A 16,782-nucleotide genomic window follows, 5' to 3' on the forward strand; every position below is an offset into this window, starting at 1 on the left:
ATACGCGTGGGGGGGATACCAAGAAGGGCGTTTAGCAATATACTGGTAGGATGTACTTTAGTTTCTGTGCCTGTTTCTCCAAGTGTGGTCCCAGGGACTATGCAGATTAGAATCACTCTGGGAAGTGTCATTTACATGAGCTACTTACGGGGGTACCTGCTATAATCACATATACTTAGCAGGCTGAGGCAGGAGGATGGAAACTTCAAGCCACACCCACGAAACTCAGCAATTTAGACCTTATCTTAAAAAAAAAATTATAATAAAAAAAAGGCCTAGCAGCACTTCAGTGGGAAGTCTATAGGATCAATCCCTGTACTGGAAAAACAAAAAGCCCGCAAAAGTTTCCTATCCTTGGGGTGTATATGGTCTGGTAATGCAGAAACATACAAGTGTGATTTTAAAAGTAAACAGCTTGAGTTGAGCATGTAGCTCAGTGGTGGAATGCTTGCCTAGCAAGCATGAAGCCCTGAGTTTGACTCCCAGCACTGGGGGGAAAAAGAAAGGTAAATAACCTAATATGTTAGGAGATGAGAAAGGTTTTTGATTTTGGCTGAAGAAATAAAGCACAATCAAGGAATTGAAGCCTACAGGAGTGACCTGGGTAGGCCTCTTTTGAGAAGAAGGTACCGAGAGCAGAGGGTCACATGGGTGTCCAAGAAGAGTGACTCAGCCCAAGGAGGAGTGGAGAGTCCTCTACTGTAATCACCTCTAAGGAACCAAGGAGATAAAGGGACTCCAGGACGTGGCAGGAAGATAGAAGGACAAGAGATACAGGGAGGGACAAGGCAGATTACCCCTGTAGGGTCCTTGTATAGATCAATGTAAGAACTGTGGATTTTACTTACTCTGAGTCACATAACATCCCTGATCAGCAGTGTAAGAAAGACCCGATGCATCTGATCATGTTAGAAGGGCCTTGCCTGCCATGTTGAAAATCACTTAGAGAGGGGCTAGAGATTTAGCTCAGTGGCATAAGTGCCTGCCTTGCAAGCAGGCAGTTGTGAGTTTGATCCCTGGTACCGATAAGAAGGAAAAAAGACAAAAAAAAAAAAAAAAGAAAATCAGTAGATAGAAAGCAAGGAGAAAAGGAGGGAGTGCTGTTGGGCTGTGGTGTTGCAATAGCACAGATGAAACTCATAAACTCTTTTTTTTTTTTTTTGTCTTTTTAGACAGGGTCTCTCTATGCAGTTCAGGCTGGCCTTGAGCTCACTTTGTAGCCCAGGCTGGTCTCGAGCTTGCAATAATACTCCTGCCTCAGCCTCCCAAGTGCTGGGATTATAGGCATGAGCCACCACACCTGGGTGAAACTCATAAACTCTTAATGTACGCATGGAAAAAAACCACACCAAACTCAGACACTCCCTCAGGCTGGGGTGGGTACTAGATGGGAGAGAGAGTCATGAGGGGATCTTTGCCTAGTCCTCGCTTGAGTTGCTTTATGAAACATTATTCATCAGTTATTTGACTAATTAAATATTAATTATTATTATTAATATTATACATGCTCATAATTTTTACCCTTCCTTTCAGAATGATTCAGGCAGAAACTAGTCAGCTGTACCAAGAAAAAACTAGGAATCTATAAGGCAAGGAGGGAAATTTGCCTGAGCAGAGTGTTAGAGACCAAGAGAGGGCAGCTGCAGAGAGGACTCTGTTATGGCAGGTGATGAACGGTCTGCCATGGAGACTGAGCCAACAGGTAAACAAGGTAAAGACAATGAGAGCCAGTTGCTCTTTTGCTGGAAAGAAATTGTGCATGAATGAAAGGAGAAAACTGGAATGAATCCTCTGGTGTTAGACTGGAATGGAACCTGTAACCTCATAGTTTTCAATATATTTGTTTATAAATACAGATGTAGAAAATATGTGTATCTGTGGATATGTGTATACATATGAATGCATGTGTACATGTATTCTCTAGATGGGTCCTCAGGTAGAGCTCATTGGTAATAAACCTCCTGGCACCTTCATTTTGGTTCCTAAAAGTTTTCCTTTAGGGCTGGGGATTTAGCTCAGTGGCTTAAGCATTTGTGTGGCAAGCGCAAGGTTGTGAGTTCAATCCCTGGCACTGAAAAAAAAAAGTTTTCCTTTAAAAACAGAATTTCTTGGGTTCTAGACCTGGAGTATGAAAGATGAGTCTGGGATAGCTTTATTTAAATTCACATAAAATTTTTTATGTATTTCTGGTGTACAACATGATGTTTTGAAATACATACTCTGTGGAGTGGCTAAATCAAGTTGATTAACACACACCTTGCCTTACCTACTTATCATTTATGGTAAGAGAATTTAAAATCTACTCTGTTAAGTTGGTTTATTTATTTATGTATTGTGGTACTGAAGTTTGAAGCCTGGGGCTTCACACTGAGCTCCATCTTCATCTTTTTTTTTTTTTTTTTTTTTGGTCTTTTTGAGACAGGTTCTTGCTATGCAGTTCAGCTGGCCTTGAGCTCACTTTGTAGCCTCAGTGAGTCTCGAATTTCCAGTAATCCTCCTGCCTCAGCCTCCCAGAGTTCTGGGTTTACAGGTGTGTGCCTGGCTTCCCTTAGGTTTCCAAGTATACAGTAAGTACATTGTTATTAACTACAGTTACCAGGTTGTGAAGTGGTAATAGCTCTTTATACCAGAAAATAACGAAGTGCTCCAAGTTTAGAACAATTTAGGTATCAAAATAAATAATCATAGTAATGAATCATATTTCTTTGAATATAATAGGAATCCATGAGTTCACACTAATGTGAATTTTAAAATAAATAAATGAAAGAAGAATATTTATGTTCAATGTCCATTTGTAAAAGTAAAAAGAAAATTGGGCATGGTGGCTTGTGGCTTAATCTCAGTACTGTGGAAGACTGAGGCAGGAGGTTAGTAAATTCAAGACTAGTCTGGGTAATTTAGCAAGATCTTTTCTCAAAATAAAAAAGAGCGTGAGAAGTAACTCACTGTTAAGGCCCTGGTTCAATCCCCAGCACCATAAAAAAAAAAAAAAAAAAGGTATAAGGAAAGATGGAATTAGAAAGCTGTCATTTGGCAAATATAGTAATAAAGTTGGCCCAGAAATATTAGTGAACACTAAAACTACTGAGGAAAAGGTTGATGAGAAACAGGATATTTACAGTTTCCAGTTACACAGCTCCCTGCATGTGTGTGTTTGTGTGTGTGTGTGTGTGTCTGTGTGTGAACCACATTTAATTATAGTAGTGGCTGAAGAGTTGTCCCCAAAAGGGGGCTCATGTACTGATCCTTAGAGCCTATGAATGTTGACTATTTCAAAGAAAAATCAGGCTGGGTGTGGTGGCATGTGACTGTAATCCCAGCATTTGGGAGGCTGAGGCAGGTGGATCACTGTGAATTCAAAATCAACCTGGGTTACAAAGTGAGTTCAAGGCCAATTTGAACTGCATAGTGAAACCCTATGCCAAAAAGACAATGTATAAATAGATAGATAGATCTTTGCAGATATACTTTAAAGATTTTTAGATGAGGATATCACTCTGAGTTGTTTTGTAGCCTTAAATCCAGCAACAAATGTTAAGCATGAGGTTGAGGGATATTTGAAAGGCAGAAAAGGAAGAGGCAATGTGACCACACAGGCAGACTGGAGCCATGGGACCACAAGTCAGAGAATATCAACGGCCGCCCAGAAGCCTGAAAAGGCAAAGAATGGGTCCTTTTCTAGAGCTGTCAAAGGACAGCCCAAGGACCCCTTTATGTTAGACTCCTAGTCTACAGAGCTATGAAATACCAATTTGCAGTGTTTTAAGCCAGTGTGGTAATTTGTTACAGCAGCTTACAAGAAACAAATATAATTATGGGAGGGGGATTTTATAGAAGAGAAATCTAGAAGATACTATCTTAATCATGTGGCTCAAGTGAAAGTAACTAGGAAAAGCACAAATGGAAATGATGTACTATCTAGTAGAACAGAAGAGCATATCATCCTTTACACAGCATCCCTGCCAGAGATGCATGGCCTAAATGTAATCACTAGGAAATGTCACGCAAGCCCACCGGAAGTGAGGGACAATGTCCAGTGGCAGTCTTTCCCAGGATCAAGGCAATGAATGTGAAGGGAAGACCAAACGACTCTCAGAGTGAAGGAGCCTCACGAGACAGAACAGTTGTATGGAACCAGGAGCCTGGACTGAATCCTTTTCTTCTAAAGGGCCCAATTGAGTCAACTGGTGTGATTTAAATGAGGTCTGAGGATTAGCTGGTGACAATGGCTTAATGAAAGCTTATTGGTCTTCAGGATACTATGGTGATTACATAGCAACATGTCTCCGTTGCAGGAATTACATATGGACGTTTTTTAAAAAGCTTTAGGAAGTGGTATGTGTTCAGCAGTCACTCTCAAAGAGTTTGGGAAAAAATCTTCTTTGTACTATACTTGCAGTATGTTTGCATTTGAGATTATTTCCAAGGAAAAAGGAAACCAAGCCACAAGGATTATTTTTGTCAGTCTTACTTTAAGCAAGAACTACTGTATAATTAATACTGAGTCAGATCACTGGATTAATTCTCACAGCAAATCCGTGACTGAGATGCCACTATTAGCTTCAAATTAGAAATGAGGAAACTGAGGGATTTTGTTATTAATAACCATTTACTTAAGTTCAGGGAATGGTATTGTAGAAGATGGAACCAGATATGTCTGATTTTGAACCTTCTTCTCTTAACCAGTATAACATTCATTTTAATCATATTGAATGATTGAATATTGCCTGTGTATACATGTGCCTATATGTTTTTATTTGTATGTATGTGAGTTTGCCAAAGAAACACAACTGTTAAGATATGTGTGGGGTGGGAAGAGAAAGAAAAAGACACAGAGACACAGCTGAAAAGTGGAAATGTGATAACCTGCATCGACCACTGTCTACTTAGCTCTGTCCAGGGAAGAGAAGATGCGTCTCTAGCACAGCTTGGGAACCTGTGCTCTCCTGCAGCTGTAAACCTGTGTGGGGTAGTCTTGCTCTCATTGCTCATTTGATTGGGGTCCACACAGCACCATCTCACTACCTCTGAGTGTTTGGTTAGGCTTAATCAGGCCTCTTGTTACCACCATTTTTACGATCCTTGGCCCTCCTCCTTCTGCTTTGAGAACTCCCATTCCCTGGACTCACTGTCCTACTTCATGCCCCAGTCCCAGGCTTTCACGGGGAGACCTAGTGTTCCAGGGTAAGATTACATGGGCATTTGGCTCTTCAGCCCATCGGATATCCTGGCTGTGATAGAGCAATGGTGGTCAGGAGTGTCAGCAAGTCACTCAAATTGAGAACATCTGTCTGTGAGCAGTGACACCGACAGAGAGAAGGGGCATGGGGACAATGGCAGCTGGGTTTGGGGAGTCCTGGACTGCATGGAAAATCTTCCTAATACATTCTTTTTTCTAGCACACAGGCCACTTCTGTGACTGTAGTCAGCCTTTATGAGGACATCATTAGTCACCCTCTGTTTGCTGTCTTCTCTCCACACTGTGCTCTCAGGCTCAGCAGCAATCATGGCCACTGAAGCACCAGGGATAACAGTCTAGCATCTGTTTTGCAGAGATTCTTTAGTACCTATATTTTCACTAAAAAAAAAGTAAAACTTGTAGGGAAAAATTGAATCTTGATAGTTTTTGCAACTACTCTCATACTTGTTTACAAATTTGTATTCACTTTATTCTTTATTTTGTCCATCTTCCAAGTTCAGTTTCATCCTGGTACTTGTTATGATACACCAAAGTCTTTATACTGGAATAAGACAAGAATAATCAAAGACCCTTCAAGCCTTTATATACTGTCATTTAACAAATTTTTAAAAATTTGAATTTTTAACTGATACATAAAAACTGTCCATATTTGTGGAATGCTATGTGATGTTTCAATACATGTGTACACTGTGTAATGTTGAAGTCAGCTTAAATTCATTTTCTCAAACATTTATCTTTTTTTTTTTTTTTGGTACCAGGGATCAAACTCATGACCTCCCGCTTGCCAGGCAGGTGCTTATGCCACTGAGCTAAATCCCCAGCCCCAACATTTATCATTTTTATGGTGAAAACAAATTTCTTTTTTTAGTATTTTGAAATATACAGTACATTATTACTGTCTATAATCATTCTATTATTCTGTAGTACTCCAGAGCTTGTTGCTCCTCTCTAACTATAACTATTTACTGATCAACCTTTCTCCTCCTTTTCTTACTCTACCCACTACTGGTAACTACTCTCAACATCTATAAAATCAACTTTTTAAAATATTCTACATATGAGTGAGATCATGTTAAGGATTCACTTTCTGTGTCTGGCTTGCTTTTCCCAACATATTGATCTCCGGTTTCATCCATGTTGTTACAAAAGACAGGATTTTATTTTTTATGGCTGACTAGTGTTCCACTGTGTGAATGTATCATGTGTTCTTTATCTGTTTACCCATTGAAACACTTAGATTGTTTCTATTTTTGATTATTGTGAATAGTGTTACAATAAACATGAGCATGTAGCTTTCTCTTCTCCAACATATTGATTTCATTTCCTTTCGATATGAACCCAATAGTAGTCTTGGTTGTTCAGATTATAGTTCCATTTTTAATTCTTTAAAGTGCCTCTAAACTGTTTTCAATAGTGGCTGTACTAATTACATTCCAACTAACAGTGCAAAAGGGGTTTGTTTTCTACACATCCTCTCTAGCACTTGTTATCTTTGGTCTTTTTGGTAATAGCCATTCTTAATGAAGTACAGTGATACCTCACCATGGTTTTAATTTCTATTTCCCTAATGGCTAGTGATGTTGAACATTTTTTCTTATAATTCTTGGCCATTTGTGAGCCTTGGCTGATATCCATTATGTCTTTTGCATGCTTGTGAGTTTATGCTAGTGAAGACTGAAACCAGGGACGCTACCACTAGATACATTCTCAGTCTTTTCTTTTTTGGTACTGGGGATCAAACTCATGACCTTACGCTTGCCAAGCAGGCACTGTGCCACTGACCTATATTCCTAGTCGTCTCAGCCCTTTCTTAAATTTGATTTTGAGACAAGGTCTCACTAAGTTGGCCAGGCTGGTGTTGAACTTGTGATTCTTCTGCCCTAGCCAGGATTACAACCTTGTGCCACCTTGTTTGGCTATTGTCCATTTTAAGCTAATTGTTGTTGTTATTGAATTCTTGAATTTTTTATATAGTCTGGCTATTAATTCTTTGTCAGAAATATTTTCCAAATATTTTCTCTACTCCAGTATTTCCTTTGCTAGTAGAAAAACTGTGGTATTTTAACCCAGCCTGTCCTTTGTTCTCCAACTCAAGTAGACTGGATGTTGGTTTTTCCATATTTTTCCTCAACCTCCTCTTCTTGTTGCTTCCCACAGATCCATCTCAGTAATTATTCCTGGGGTTACAAAAAGATTCTCTCACATGTTCTCTGACATAGTCCTAGCTGTCTTTCCTCCATTTCTGTTTCCATCTTTCAGCATCTACTTGCTATTTCTCCAAAGTCAGGTCTTTTCTCTTTGTGCGCACCCATGGCAATGAGCCTGCATCTTCCCAGTCTTTCTGCATGTCCGTAATTGTTTAAGGTCCATTTTCCCTATTAGGGGAAGGTTCATTTTCCCCTGAATTCTATGCGAGAAAAAGAGACTGACTACCCATGTCTTCTCCCTACACCTAGGAGTCCCTCAACAAACTTGCCACCTTTTTGATACCACTTTCTCTGCCTGAAGTTTTCTTCTCTATTGGCGGATGTGGTAGATTAACTAATGGGCAATTTGTAAAAGCCAGCTGAACTGAACCAGCATGGTGCTGGGTGTGGAGGATTGTTGCCAACAGCATAAAAGGAGGAACTAGAAGGGAAGATGGCATGCTGCTGATTGTCCTGAAAAAGCTTGTCATGCTGGTTTTCCAGATATGAACTGAGCTGTTCTTGTCGGAGGAGCTTGGGTCCTGCTATCGCTGAGGGTGCAGTGGTTCTTTACAGGAGAGCCCTGGTCCTTACCTGGAGGGTTGCTTCCTGGCTCCAGTGCAGATCCCTCAGGCTGCTGGCACAGATAGATCTTCATCCTGCTGGTGCAGACTTTCTAGCTTCCACCACTGACCTTTGGGATTTTGTAGTGCAGATTCTTGGTATAGACTTGCATGAGACATTGTCGTGGGCTTTAGGCAGCCAGCTGGACTTGTGGAGGACATTGCCATGGGCTCTAGGTCTTCAGCAGGACTTCTGCAGGACATTGCTGTGGGATCCAGGCCCTCAGCTGGATTCTTTGGGTCTCCAGTGAGTGGACAGATCTCTTTTACTCTTCTGCATTTGATTTTTTGGGTGGATATTATAAAATAATCCTAAATTGGGTTCTGTATTAAATCTATTTCCTTGCAAACCCTGACTACAACAGCAGAAATCTTTCCCAGTATTTAAATAAAACCTTTCTAAAAGAGTGGCTTCTTCCTCTGTCTGCAAAAGATTTCACCGGCCTCTGAAACCTGATTTGCATACTTGCCTCTTACTTGACAACAAGCTTTCTCCAGGATCCCCAACGGCAACTGAATGGTCCAGAGTAGAATCCCCAGTATGTTTTATCACCTACTATCAGAAATAATATGCCAGCCAGTGGTGATGGTGTATGCCTGTAATGCCAACACTTTGGGAGGCTGAGGCAGGAGGATCACAAGTTCAAGTTCAGCATGGACAACTTAACAATTTAGTGAGATTTTGTCTCAAAATAAAAAAAAAAAATTGAAAAGCTGAGGATATAGCTCACTGTCAAGGCCCCGGGTTTAGTCCCCATTATTACCACTCCCTCCCCACCAAAGCAAAATGTCATTTCTACTATACTCATTGGAAATGCTCTGATTCAGTGTGGAAGATTTTACATTGATGTGACTCCCAAGAAGTCAAGATCATCAGGGAAGATTGTGGCGGCTGGCCTCCAAGGGAATTAGCAAGGATTAATAGGAAGTTCTAGCAATATAGGCACTGGGATACCTGTTGGCTGGAGAAGAATTCCAAGGAAAAAAGAAGTAATAAATAAAAGGAATAATTCCCCAACCTCATCTCTTGCCTCTTTTCCTTTTACAATCTTGACTTCCAAACGCTGAATAAGTTGGGTGACAGAGATAGTGCACAGAGCCATGATAGTCTGAGGGACTCAGGGAAGGTCTCCTAGCAGAAGTGGTGTTTAAACCGAGACCTAAACTATGAGAGGAAGGTAGTTCTGTGGAGAGGAAGAACTTTCAAACTGAAAGAGAGCTGGGGGTGTAGCTCAGAGGTAGAGTACTTGCCTAGCATGTGTGAGATCCTGGTTTCCATTCTTAGCACTGCAAGAGAAATACTAAACAAACAACAACATAAGCAAAGAAAAACAAAAAACTACAATCCAAAAAACCCAAAACAAAATAAAAAAAAAAACAAGAAATGTAAGAACCCAATGAGTTCTGAAGATCTGTAAGAAATTCAATCTCACTAAAGTTGGCAGAATGAAAGGGATAAAGTGGGAGAAATTTACTTTTTTTCTGTCATAGAAAGTTCTAGTAAGACTTTTTGCAATAATAGAATTTTCTTTAACTGTATGGAACAGTACAGAAACCACAAGCCACACATAGCTGAGGACTTGAAACGTTGTTTAGTGTGGTACAGGGGCTGGATTTGATTGAAGAACTCAGGAGTTGAATTTTATTTTATTTTTATTTATTTTTTTGTCTTTTTCCCTTTTTATCGGTACCAGGGATCGAACTCACAACTGCCTGCTTGCAAGGCAGGCGCTTATACCGCTGAGCTAAACCCCCAGCCCCTAGGAGTTGAATTTTAAGTTTCATTAATTTTAATTAAGTTTAAACACCTACATTTGATTGTTTGCAACTGTATTGTACTTTTGCAGTAAGACACTTGTTGAATAGCAGTCAGGGAAGACAGAGAAGGCAAAGCTATCCTTTGCTACCCAGGCAGTGGGCCTTTGAATCACAAGAGAGCACAATAAACCCACCTCAGTGCATGGTAAGAGCTAATCAAGGGCTTGATATTCAAGAGCAAGGCTATTTGTAATTGAGCTGTATACTGGGCACAAAGTCTAAAGACACAGAGACCTGATTCTTAAATGACAAAATTTGAGAAAAGTACATCTACCTTCTAGGATCAGGGACAGCATCACTGTCTTTTAGGAGAATCAACAGTGCAGCAGCTGTGTCCAAATTCGCAGTTTTTTTTAGTAGGCCAAGCAATAGGATTCTTAACTCCCTTGCTCTCTTTGTTCCATGAGTTTTGTGGTTGGCTTTTGGAAGAGAAGGTGAGACAAACGAGCATTTCCTAAAAACGCACCAAAAAAGTATAAATATGTGCATTCACTGACTGGGAAACAGGTTCTGGGTTAAGTTCTGCTACTGCCTTAGCATACTTTTGTCTCAGCTTCCCCACTTGCCTGCTTCCTGGACACTCATGTAATGTAACAATAATAATCATAATTTAAAAGAAACACGGCAGCTATGTTAACTGAATGCTTTCAAATTCCAGGCACTGTGCTAGATATTTCATATACACCACTTCAACTCAGTCCTTGTTGTTCTTTACAATCTCTACTTCATAAATAAGAAAAATGAGGCTCCAGGAATTTGGGTAAACCAGCCCAAGGTCACTCAGGGAGAAAGAAGTTGAGTTGGGATTTGAATCCGCCTGATACAAACCCTGGGTTCTTAGTCACTTCGCAGCACGCACTGCTTCTCTTCACGGGTGAACGCAGGCGGGGAGGACCGGTTCAGCAACACCGAGTGGTGTTTTCAAGGCGTACTCTGAACGTTTCACACGTCTCTGGGCTCGCAGTTACTACACGGACTGGAAAACGAGGTGCAGAGTGGAAAAGTAACTGGCTCAAGGTCACACAGCCAGCAGATGGCAGGGCTTCTAAGCGGACGGACACCTCAACCGGCCTCGGAGGCGCTACATTCGGCTCCGGCGGGCGGAGGCTGCTCTACGAGACTCCGCCCGCGCGCCCCGGCGCCACGCCCCCGCCGCGCACGCGCTCTGGGCCGGGCTGGGCGGAGGGGCGGGCGCTGCGTGGAAGGCGGCGGCGGCGGGCACGAGGACGGCGGCGGGGAGCGTGCGCGCTGTGACGTGCCGGGCGCCATGTTGGAGGGCTGGTGGTAGCGGCTCGGGGAGGTGCTCGCTCTCTCAGTCTCGCTCTGTCGCTCGCTTCCCCCGGCTCCCTTCGGTGCCCCCCCCCGGTCGCCTGCGTGCCAGAGTGTGTGCAAGGGAGGGGGAGGGCGTCGGGGGGGTGGGGGGAGGCGCTCCGGTCCCCAGGAGACCCGCGGAGGGGAGGCGGAGGCTGCGAGGGACTCCGGGAAGCCATGGACGTCGAGAGGCTGCAGGATGCGCTGAAAGGTGGGGGTAGTCGCCCCCGCTCCCTTCCTCCTCACTCTCGTTGCCCCCTCTTCTCTCCTGCGGGGCGGGCGGCTGGGCAGGCTGGGTCGGGGCGGGGGACGCGCTTGCCCGGCGCCCATCCCCCTCCGCCTCCCCGGGGTCGGGAGCCCCGTGGGCAGCTCCCTCCCGCCCCGCGCCGGGCTTTGTGTCGGCCGCCGGCGTCTGGGCTGGGGGAGGGGAGCGGGAAGCTCTCGCGGGGTGCCCAAGCTCTTCTACCCCCTCGGGGACTGGGCGCGGGCCCGCAACTCCCTCCTTCGCCGGCGGACCGGGTCCTTCGCAGGCCCGCCGCTGCCTATCTTTGGGGTGAGAAGCGAAGAGAGGGCGGCACAGCCGCTTTAAAGTTGTCTCAGGAAGCCTTTTTCAGGCCTTCCGAAGTCCTCATTCCTCGTGCCCTAATTCTAAGGTAGTCGCTTTGCAAGCAACAGGCTTGAGAACCGTGATTCTCAAACTTGTAATTGAGTAAATTCAGCGTCTTGCGAATTATTCTTTGATACTCAGAATCATTTGGGTTTGGCTACTTGGGGTAGTTGATGTTTCACAAAAGGCAGATCTGTGGACTTAATCGAGATACACAATTTGTGGGAGTCTTGGCCTGGAGATTTTTAATCGTGACCTCATTCCTATATGAAGTCTACTTCCGGTGTTCCTCCCTGACCACACTTTGAGAAACACTGCGTATAAGATGATTTGGACAAGTTTAGTGCTCCTTGTAGGACAGTTCTTATTTGGGAAGAGGGTGATCCTGGGGGATTGAAGTAGGTTATTTATTTGAGAGACTGGTTTTTTAAAATTGCACTTAATGTGGGAAATGGGAGTAAAGTTTGTTTTTTAAAGGACACTTGCGAAAACTGATGTTTCTTTTCTTCTATTATTTAGATTTTGAGAAAAGAGGGAAAAAGGAAGTTTGTCCTGTCCTGGATCAGTTTCTTTGTCATGTAGCCAAGACTGGAGAAACAATGTGAGTTGAAACATATATTTTCCTGAACATACAGACCTATGGTTCACTCTTGCTTAGGAAAAGGTAATAAGTGTATTTGAAAGAACTAAATAGTGCGTCTGTGTAAAAAGGCCATTTAAAGAAGGTATTGAGTGTTACTGGGATTGGGAGTGCACATCTGTAATCCCAGCTACTCTTCAGGCTGAGGCAGGAGGATCTCAAGCTGCTGTCCAGCCTGTGGAATTTAGTGAAACCCTGTCTCACAATACAAGCACTAGAGATAAGATTTAGTAGTAGAGCATTTGCCCCTTGGTTTAGTCCCTAGTGGGCGGGAGGGAAGAGGATGATTGTGTATACTTTCTTTATGTGTGCTCTACAATGTATTCCTGAAATTTATGTTAAAACTTTTTTGTGTATCTATTCTTTGGCATACTTGGGAATTTGTAAGTCTGAAAAAACCAGAGAAAAGGAAGAATCTGTATTCAATTATGATCCTTTTTTGGCCTTAACAGGCATTTCCTCAGAATTTTGTGGCTTTGATTCTGTGTTTTTTTGTTATTTTCTCATGTAGTCCTGTCTTCAGTCTTTTGTTTTCATATTTATATATGTGGATGCTTGAAGTGTAATTTCTGTTGTCTTGAAGGACTCAGTGGTTATCTGACAAATTCCAGATGCTAAACTTTTGGCTGTCCTGTGAACTTTCAAGGATAGCTGACTTGTTACATATGCTTAGTATTTTATTATGCTTGTTTACAAATACTCAGAGTCTGAAATTTATATTAAAGTTAGGATTTTCAGAAGAAAAATTGTAGTTCATTGTTTGTGATTTTTGTGGTATGAGTTTTTACACTCTGTCCAAGTTAGTTTGTAGAAAACAGTGCATCCTTGTCTTTATTACAGTTTGGTAGGGTGTTGGGGCGTAGACGGGAAAAGATTTCTTTTGAGTTCAGTGTTACGAAGTAAAGTGGGCTTTAGTTTAAAAATACAGCTTTGAGCACATAATATATAATTTTTCAGTCTTTATTACCAAGGTTTCATTTTCTCACAAGATTCGCTTATGATTGTAGTATGATTTTCAAATATCTAGCATAGTTCTAGGATAAAACCTCAGATGCTGTAATGCATGATTTAATGGTCATATGTACAATTTGAACCTCCTTAGTGTTGGATTAAAATACATAGTCATTCAGGCAAGCTTGTAATTCTAGTTATTTGGGAAGCTGAGACAGGAGAAGTACAAGTTGGATGTTAGCCTTCGCAGCTTAGTGAGATCCTGTTTCAAAACTTTAAAAAAGGCTGGAAATGCAGTTCAGTGTTTACAGTGCTTGCCTAAAATGTGTGAGATTCTGAATTCAGTGCCCTGTGTTGTGTGTGTGTGTGTGTGTCTCTGTCTCTCTCTCTCTTTCTCTCTTAGCCACTTTTCTTGTTATTAAGATGCAATACCTGACACCCATAAACAGGATGGCAGAGGAGTCTGGCAGAAGAGAAGCTGTTCCTATTGTAGCAGTTAAGAAACAGAACTCTAAGCTGGATGTGGTGGAGCACATCTATAATCCCAGTGCTTGGTATTAGCATTTGATATATGTGTGTACAGGGGAGTCGAACTCAGGGCCTTGCATATGGTAGGGCAAGTTTGAGGCCACCCTGGGCTACATTGTGAAAGGCCAGCCTGAACTACATGGGAGTCCCTGCCTTAGAGAAGCAGAAATCTGAGGAGGAGCTGGGGAAGGAGGTACACTCTTCTAGGTCATGCCCCCAGTGACTTTTCTGACCAAATCCCGCTTCCTAACAGCAAGTGAGCTATACTGTACTCTATAATTCAGCCACCTTCCAAAAATCACTTTGCATCAAGCTCTTGAGAGACATCTAGATACAAACCGTTTTTTTTTTTGAACCTGGGATTGAACTCACAACCTTGTGTTTACCAGGCAGGTACTTAGGCCACTGAGCTAAATCCTCGGACCTAGATATAAACCTTAATAACACATGATACATATATATGTAATACAGTATATATCAATGTAATGTGATTGTTTTTATTGTTACATTTACGTTACATTTTAAAAATGGAATTCTCTAGCGGAAAAATAAACATCTTTACCTCAATTATAAACTTTGTGGAGCATTCTGGTTTTTAAAAGTTGATGCAAAGCAATCATTTTTATTGTATAGGTAAGCCTAAAAATGAGTGGGTACTATCTTTAAAAAAATGTAATAATCACCAAAGTATAAATGCTTAGCTTGTCACTGTCCTTTGAATCTGAATCTGTGGTTGATCCAAATATTTCTTTCTTTTTTTTTTTTTTTCTCAAAGCACTTAGATTAAATCCAAATGTTTCTTTATAACAATAGGAGAAGCTTCTTCAGAAAATTTGTGAGGTACAAGATTATCTCAAGCTATCTGGAGATAGTACTTAAAACTTCTTACTCGCTTTATCAAATTTTTGCTCATTTTGGCATCACATATATTAAACAAGTTTATCAGGTTTGTACAATTGCCTTCTTTTTGATAAAATACATTGCCTATGAATGTGTAAATAGTTGAAAATTTATGGAAGATAGCTTTTTAATGTCTGTATGCTGGATCACCAGGTGGCTGGAGGAATGATTGACATTTTTTGGTAGTTTGTCCTGATAGAAGATTCGTTGTCCTACTCTTCAGCCTATAGTGTAGGTGTCTGTATATTTACAAGAATGTTTTATATTGAAATTTAATGTTTATACATTTGGCATTAGCATTTGATATATGTGTGTACAGGGGATCAAACTCAGGGCCTTGCATATGGCAGGCAGTCAAGCACTCTATCCTTGAGCACCTCCTCAGCCCAAATTTTCTTTTTTTTATTTTGTGGTGCTGGGGATTGAACCTCAGTTTTGTGCATGTTAGGCTGTGCTACATTTGTAGCCTAATTTTCTTTTGCCATTGTGTTTATACCTATCTAAACTTTTGATGTTAAAGGTTGCAGTTTCTGTCTTTAGTTTATGACTGAAAGATTATAAAAGTAGAAACATTGAGAATGAACAGAAGCAGTTCACATATTTTTGATAAGTGGTTTGCATAGAAATTTATAGTTCTGACCATTTTTATTGATACATGATAGCAAGAAAGTACTAACAAGTTTGTGAAACATCTGTTGCAGGGTAGTTGCTTTTTTTAAAAAATTGGTTTCATACTCGAGTTTTAGCTTTACAGAGACTGTACAATTTATAGAGACTAAAAAAGTATAGACCTTTCTGAGGAACAGGCTGTAAGGAAATTAAAGAGCATTTGGACATTTTATCTTCTAGTCTATTACAATTACCTGTAAACATTTAATTTAGAAAGCTAGAAAGGTGCCAGGACATGGGGACCGTAAATTATTATAAGAGAACTGTTCCATGACTGTATGACTAAAACAGCTCTCAAATTAATTGTTTCTGATCATTTAAAAATTACTTTATTGAAAAGGTTATTGTTATTATTGATTGTATTTGGGGATTTTTTTCACAAATCCATTTGATTTCAAGGAAAACAGACAAAAAAACCCTAAGAATTTCAAAGCATGTCAATGAGGGTGCAACAATGGAGCAAACATTGAACATTGTCATCCCCAAATGTATTAGGGATCTAACCAAGGGCCTCAAGCATGCTGGGCAAGCATTCTACCCTGAGCTAAATCCCCAGCCCTGTATCATAGTATTTAACATAAAAGAAAATGAAACAACTTCCGGGAACATTTTCTTGAGCAATGCGCATTCATGTGTGCGCGTGTGGGCGCGTGCGTGCTGTGTGTGTTGTGTGTGTGTGTGTGTGTGTGTGTGTTGGTCTTAAGGTAGGTTCTTGCTTTGTGGTGCAAGCTGGTCTATAGCCCACTTTGTAGCCTGGGCTGACTTGAATTTCCAGTAATTCTCCTGCCTCAGCCTCCCCAGTGCTGGGATTGCAGGCATGTGCCATCACACCTAGCTTAATGCTTGCTTTTTTTTCTTTTTTCCAGTACCAGGGATCGAACTCATGACCGCCTGCTTGCCAGGCAGGTAATGCTTGCTTTTCTGAAGGTCATGTAGTTTACAGCAATACTGAATATATAGTATGTGCTAAGTAAATAAATGTGTTTGGTTTCAGTCATGATTTAAAACATTTGATGTGGGGGCTGGGATTTAGCTCAGTGGCATAAGCGCCTGCCTTGCAAGTTCGACGTTGAGAGTTTGATCCCCGGTACCAATAAAACATTTGATGGAATTAAAGATATTTGATGGGTTTAAGTTGTCTTTATTTTTGATAACCAAATTGTCCTTTTATCATAACTCTAGTAGTCTAAGGTAGTATCTTTGTTCTCTGGTATAAGAATATGGTACAACCTCACTTCCTTCAGCCATATTGTAAGAATCCTTGCTTGCTTTTAGTGGGAAGTGATTTTTTTGACTAATCTGGATACTAAACCTGCATGTCATTGTTTCTAGCTTGTCATTGGATGGAT

General features: G+C 41.3%; 1 protein-coding gene across 2 annotated transcripts in view; it reads left to right on the plus strand.

Annotated features, from left to right (window-relative positions):
- Nucleotides 1-11,135: 11,135 nt before the first annotated feature.
- Ppp4r2 (protein phosphatase 4 regulatory subunit 2) overlaps nucleotides 11,136-16,782 on the plus strand; it is a 58,301-nt gene continuing 52,654 nt past the window's right edge. The window contains exons 1-2 of one of the 2 annotated variants that reach the window (XM_005005263.4): nucleotides 11,136-11,349; nucleotides 12,265-12,346. In XM_005005263.4, the coding sequence (XP_005005320.1) occupies nucleotides 11,316-11,349; nucleotides 12,265-12,346 (116 nt within the window). In that variant the 5' untranslated portion in view covers nucleotides 11,136-11,315. Of the gene's footprint in view, nucleotides 11,350-12,264; nucleotides 12,347-16,320; nucleotides 16,340-16,782 lie in introns of those variants that run through there. The other variant, XM_063260253.1, reaches the window with a different exon arrangement.

Source organism: Cavia porcellus, unplaced genomic scaffold (assembly GCF_034190915.1).
Source record: "Cavia porcellus strain 051 isolate PalLab524CR breed Dunkin Hartley unplaced genomic scaffold, mCavPor4.1 scaffold_13, whole genome shotgun sequence".
NCBI classification, from domain to species: Eukaryota; Metazoa; Chordata; class Mammalia; order Rodentia; family Caviidae; genus Cavia; species Cavia porcellus.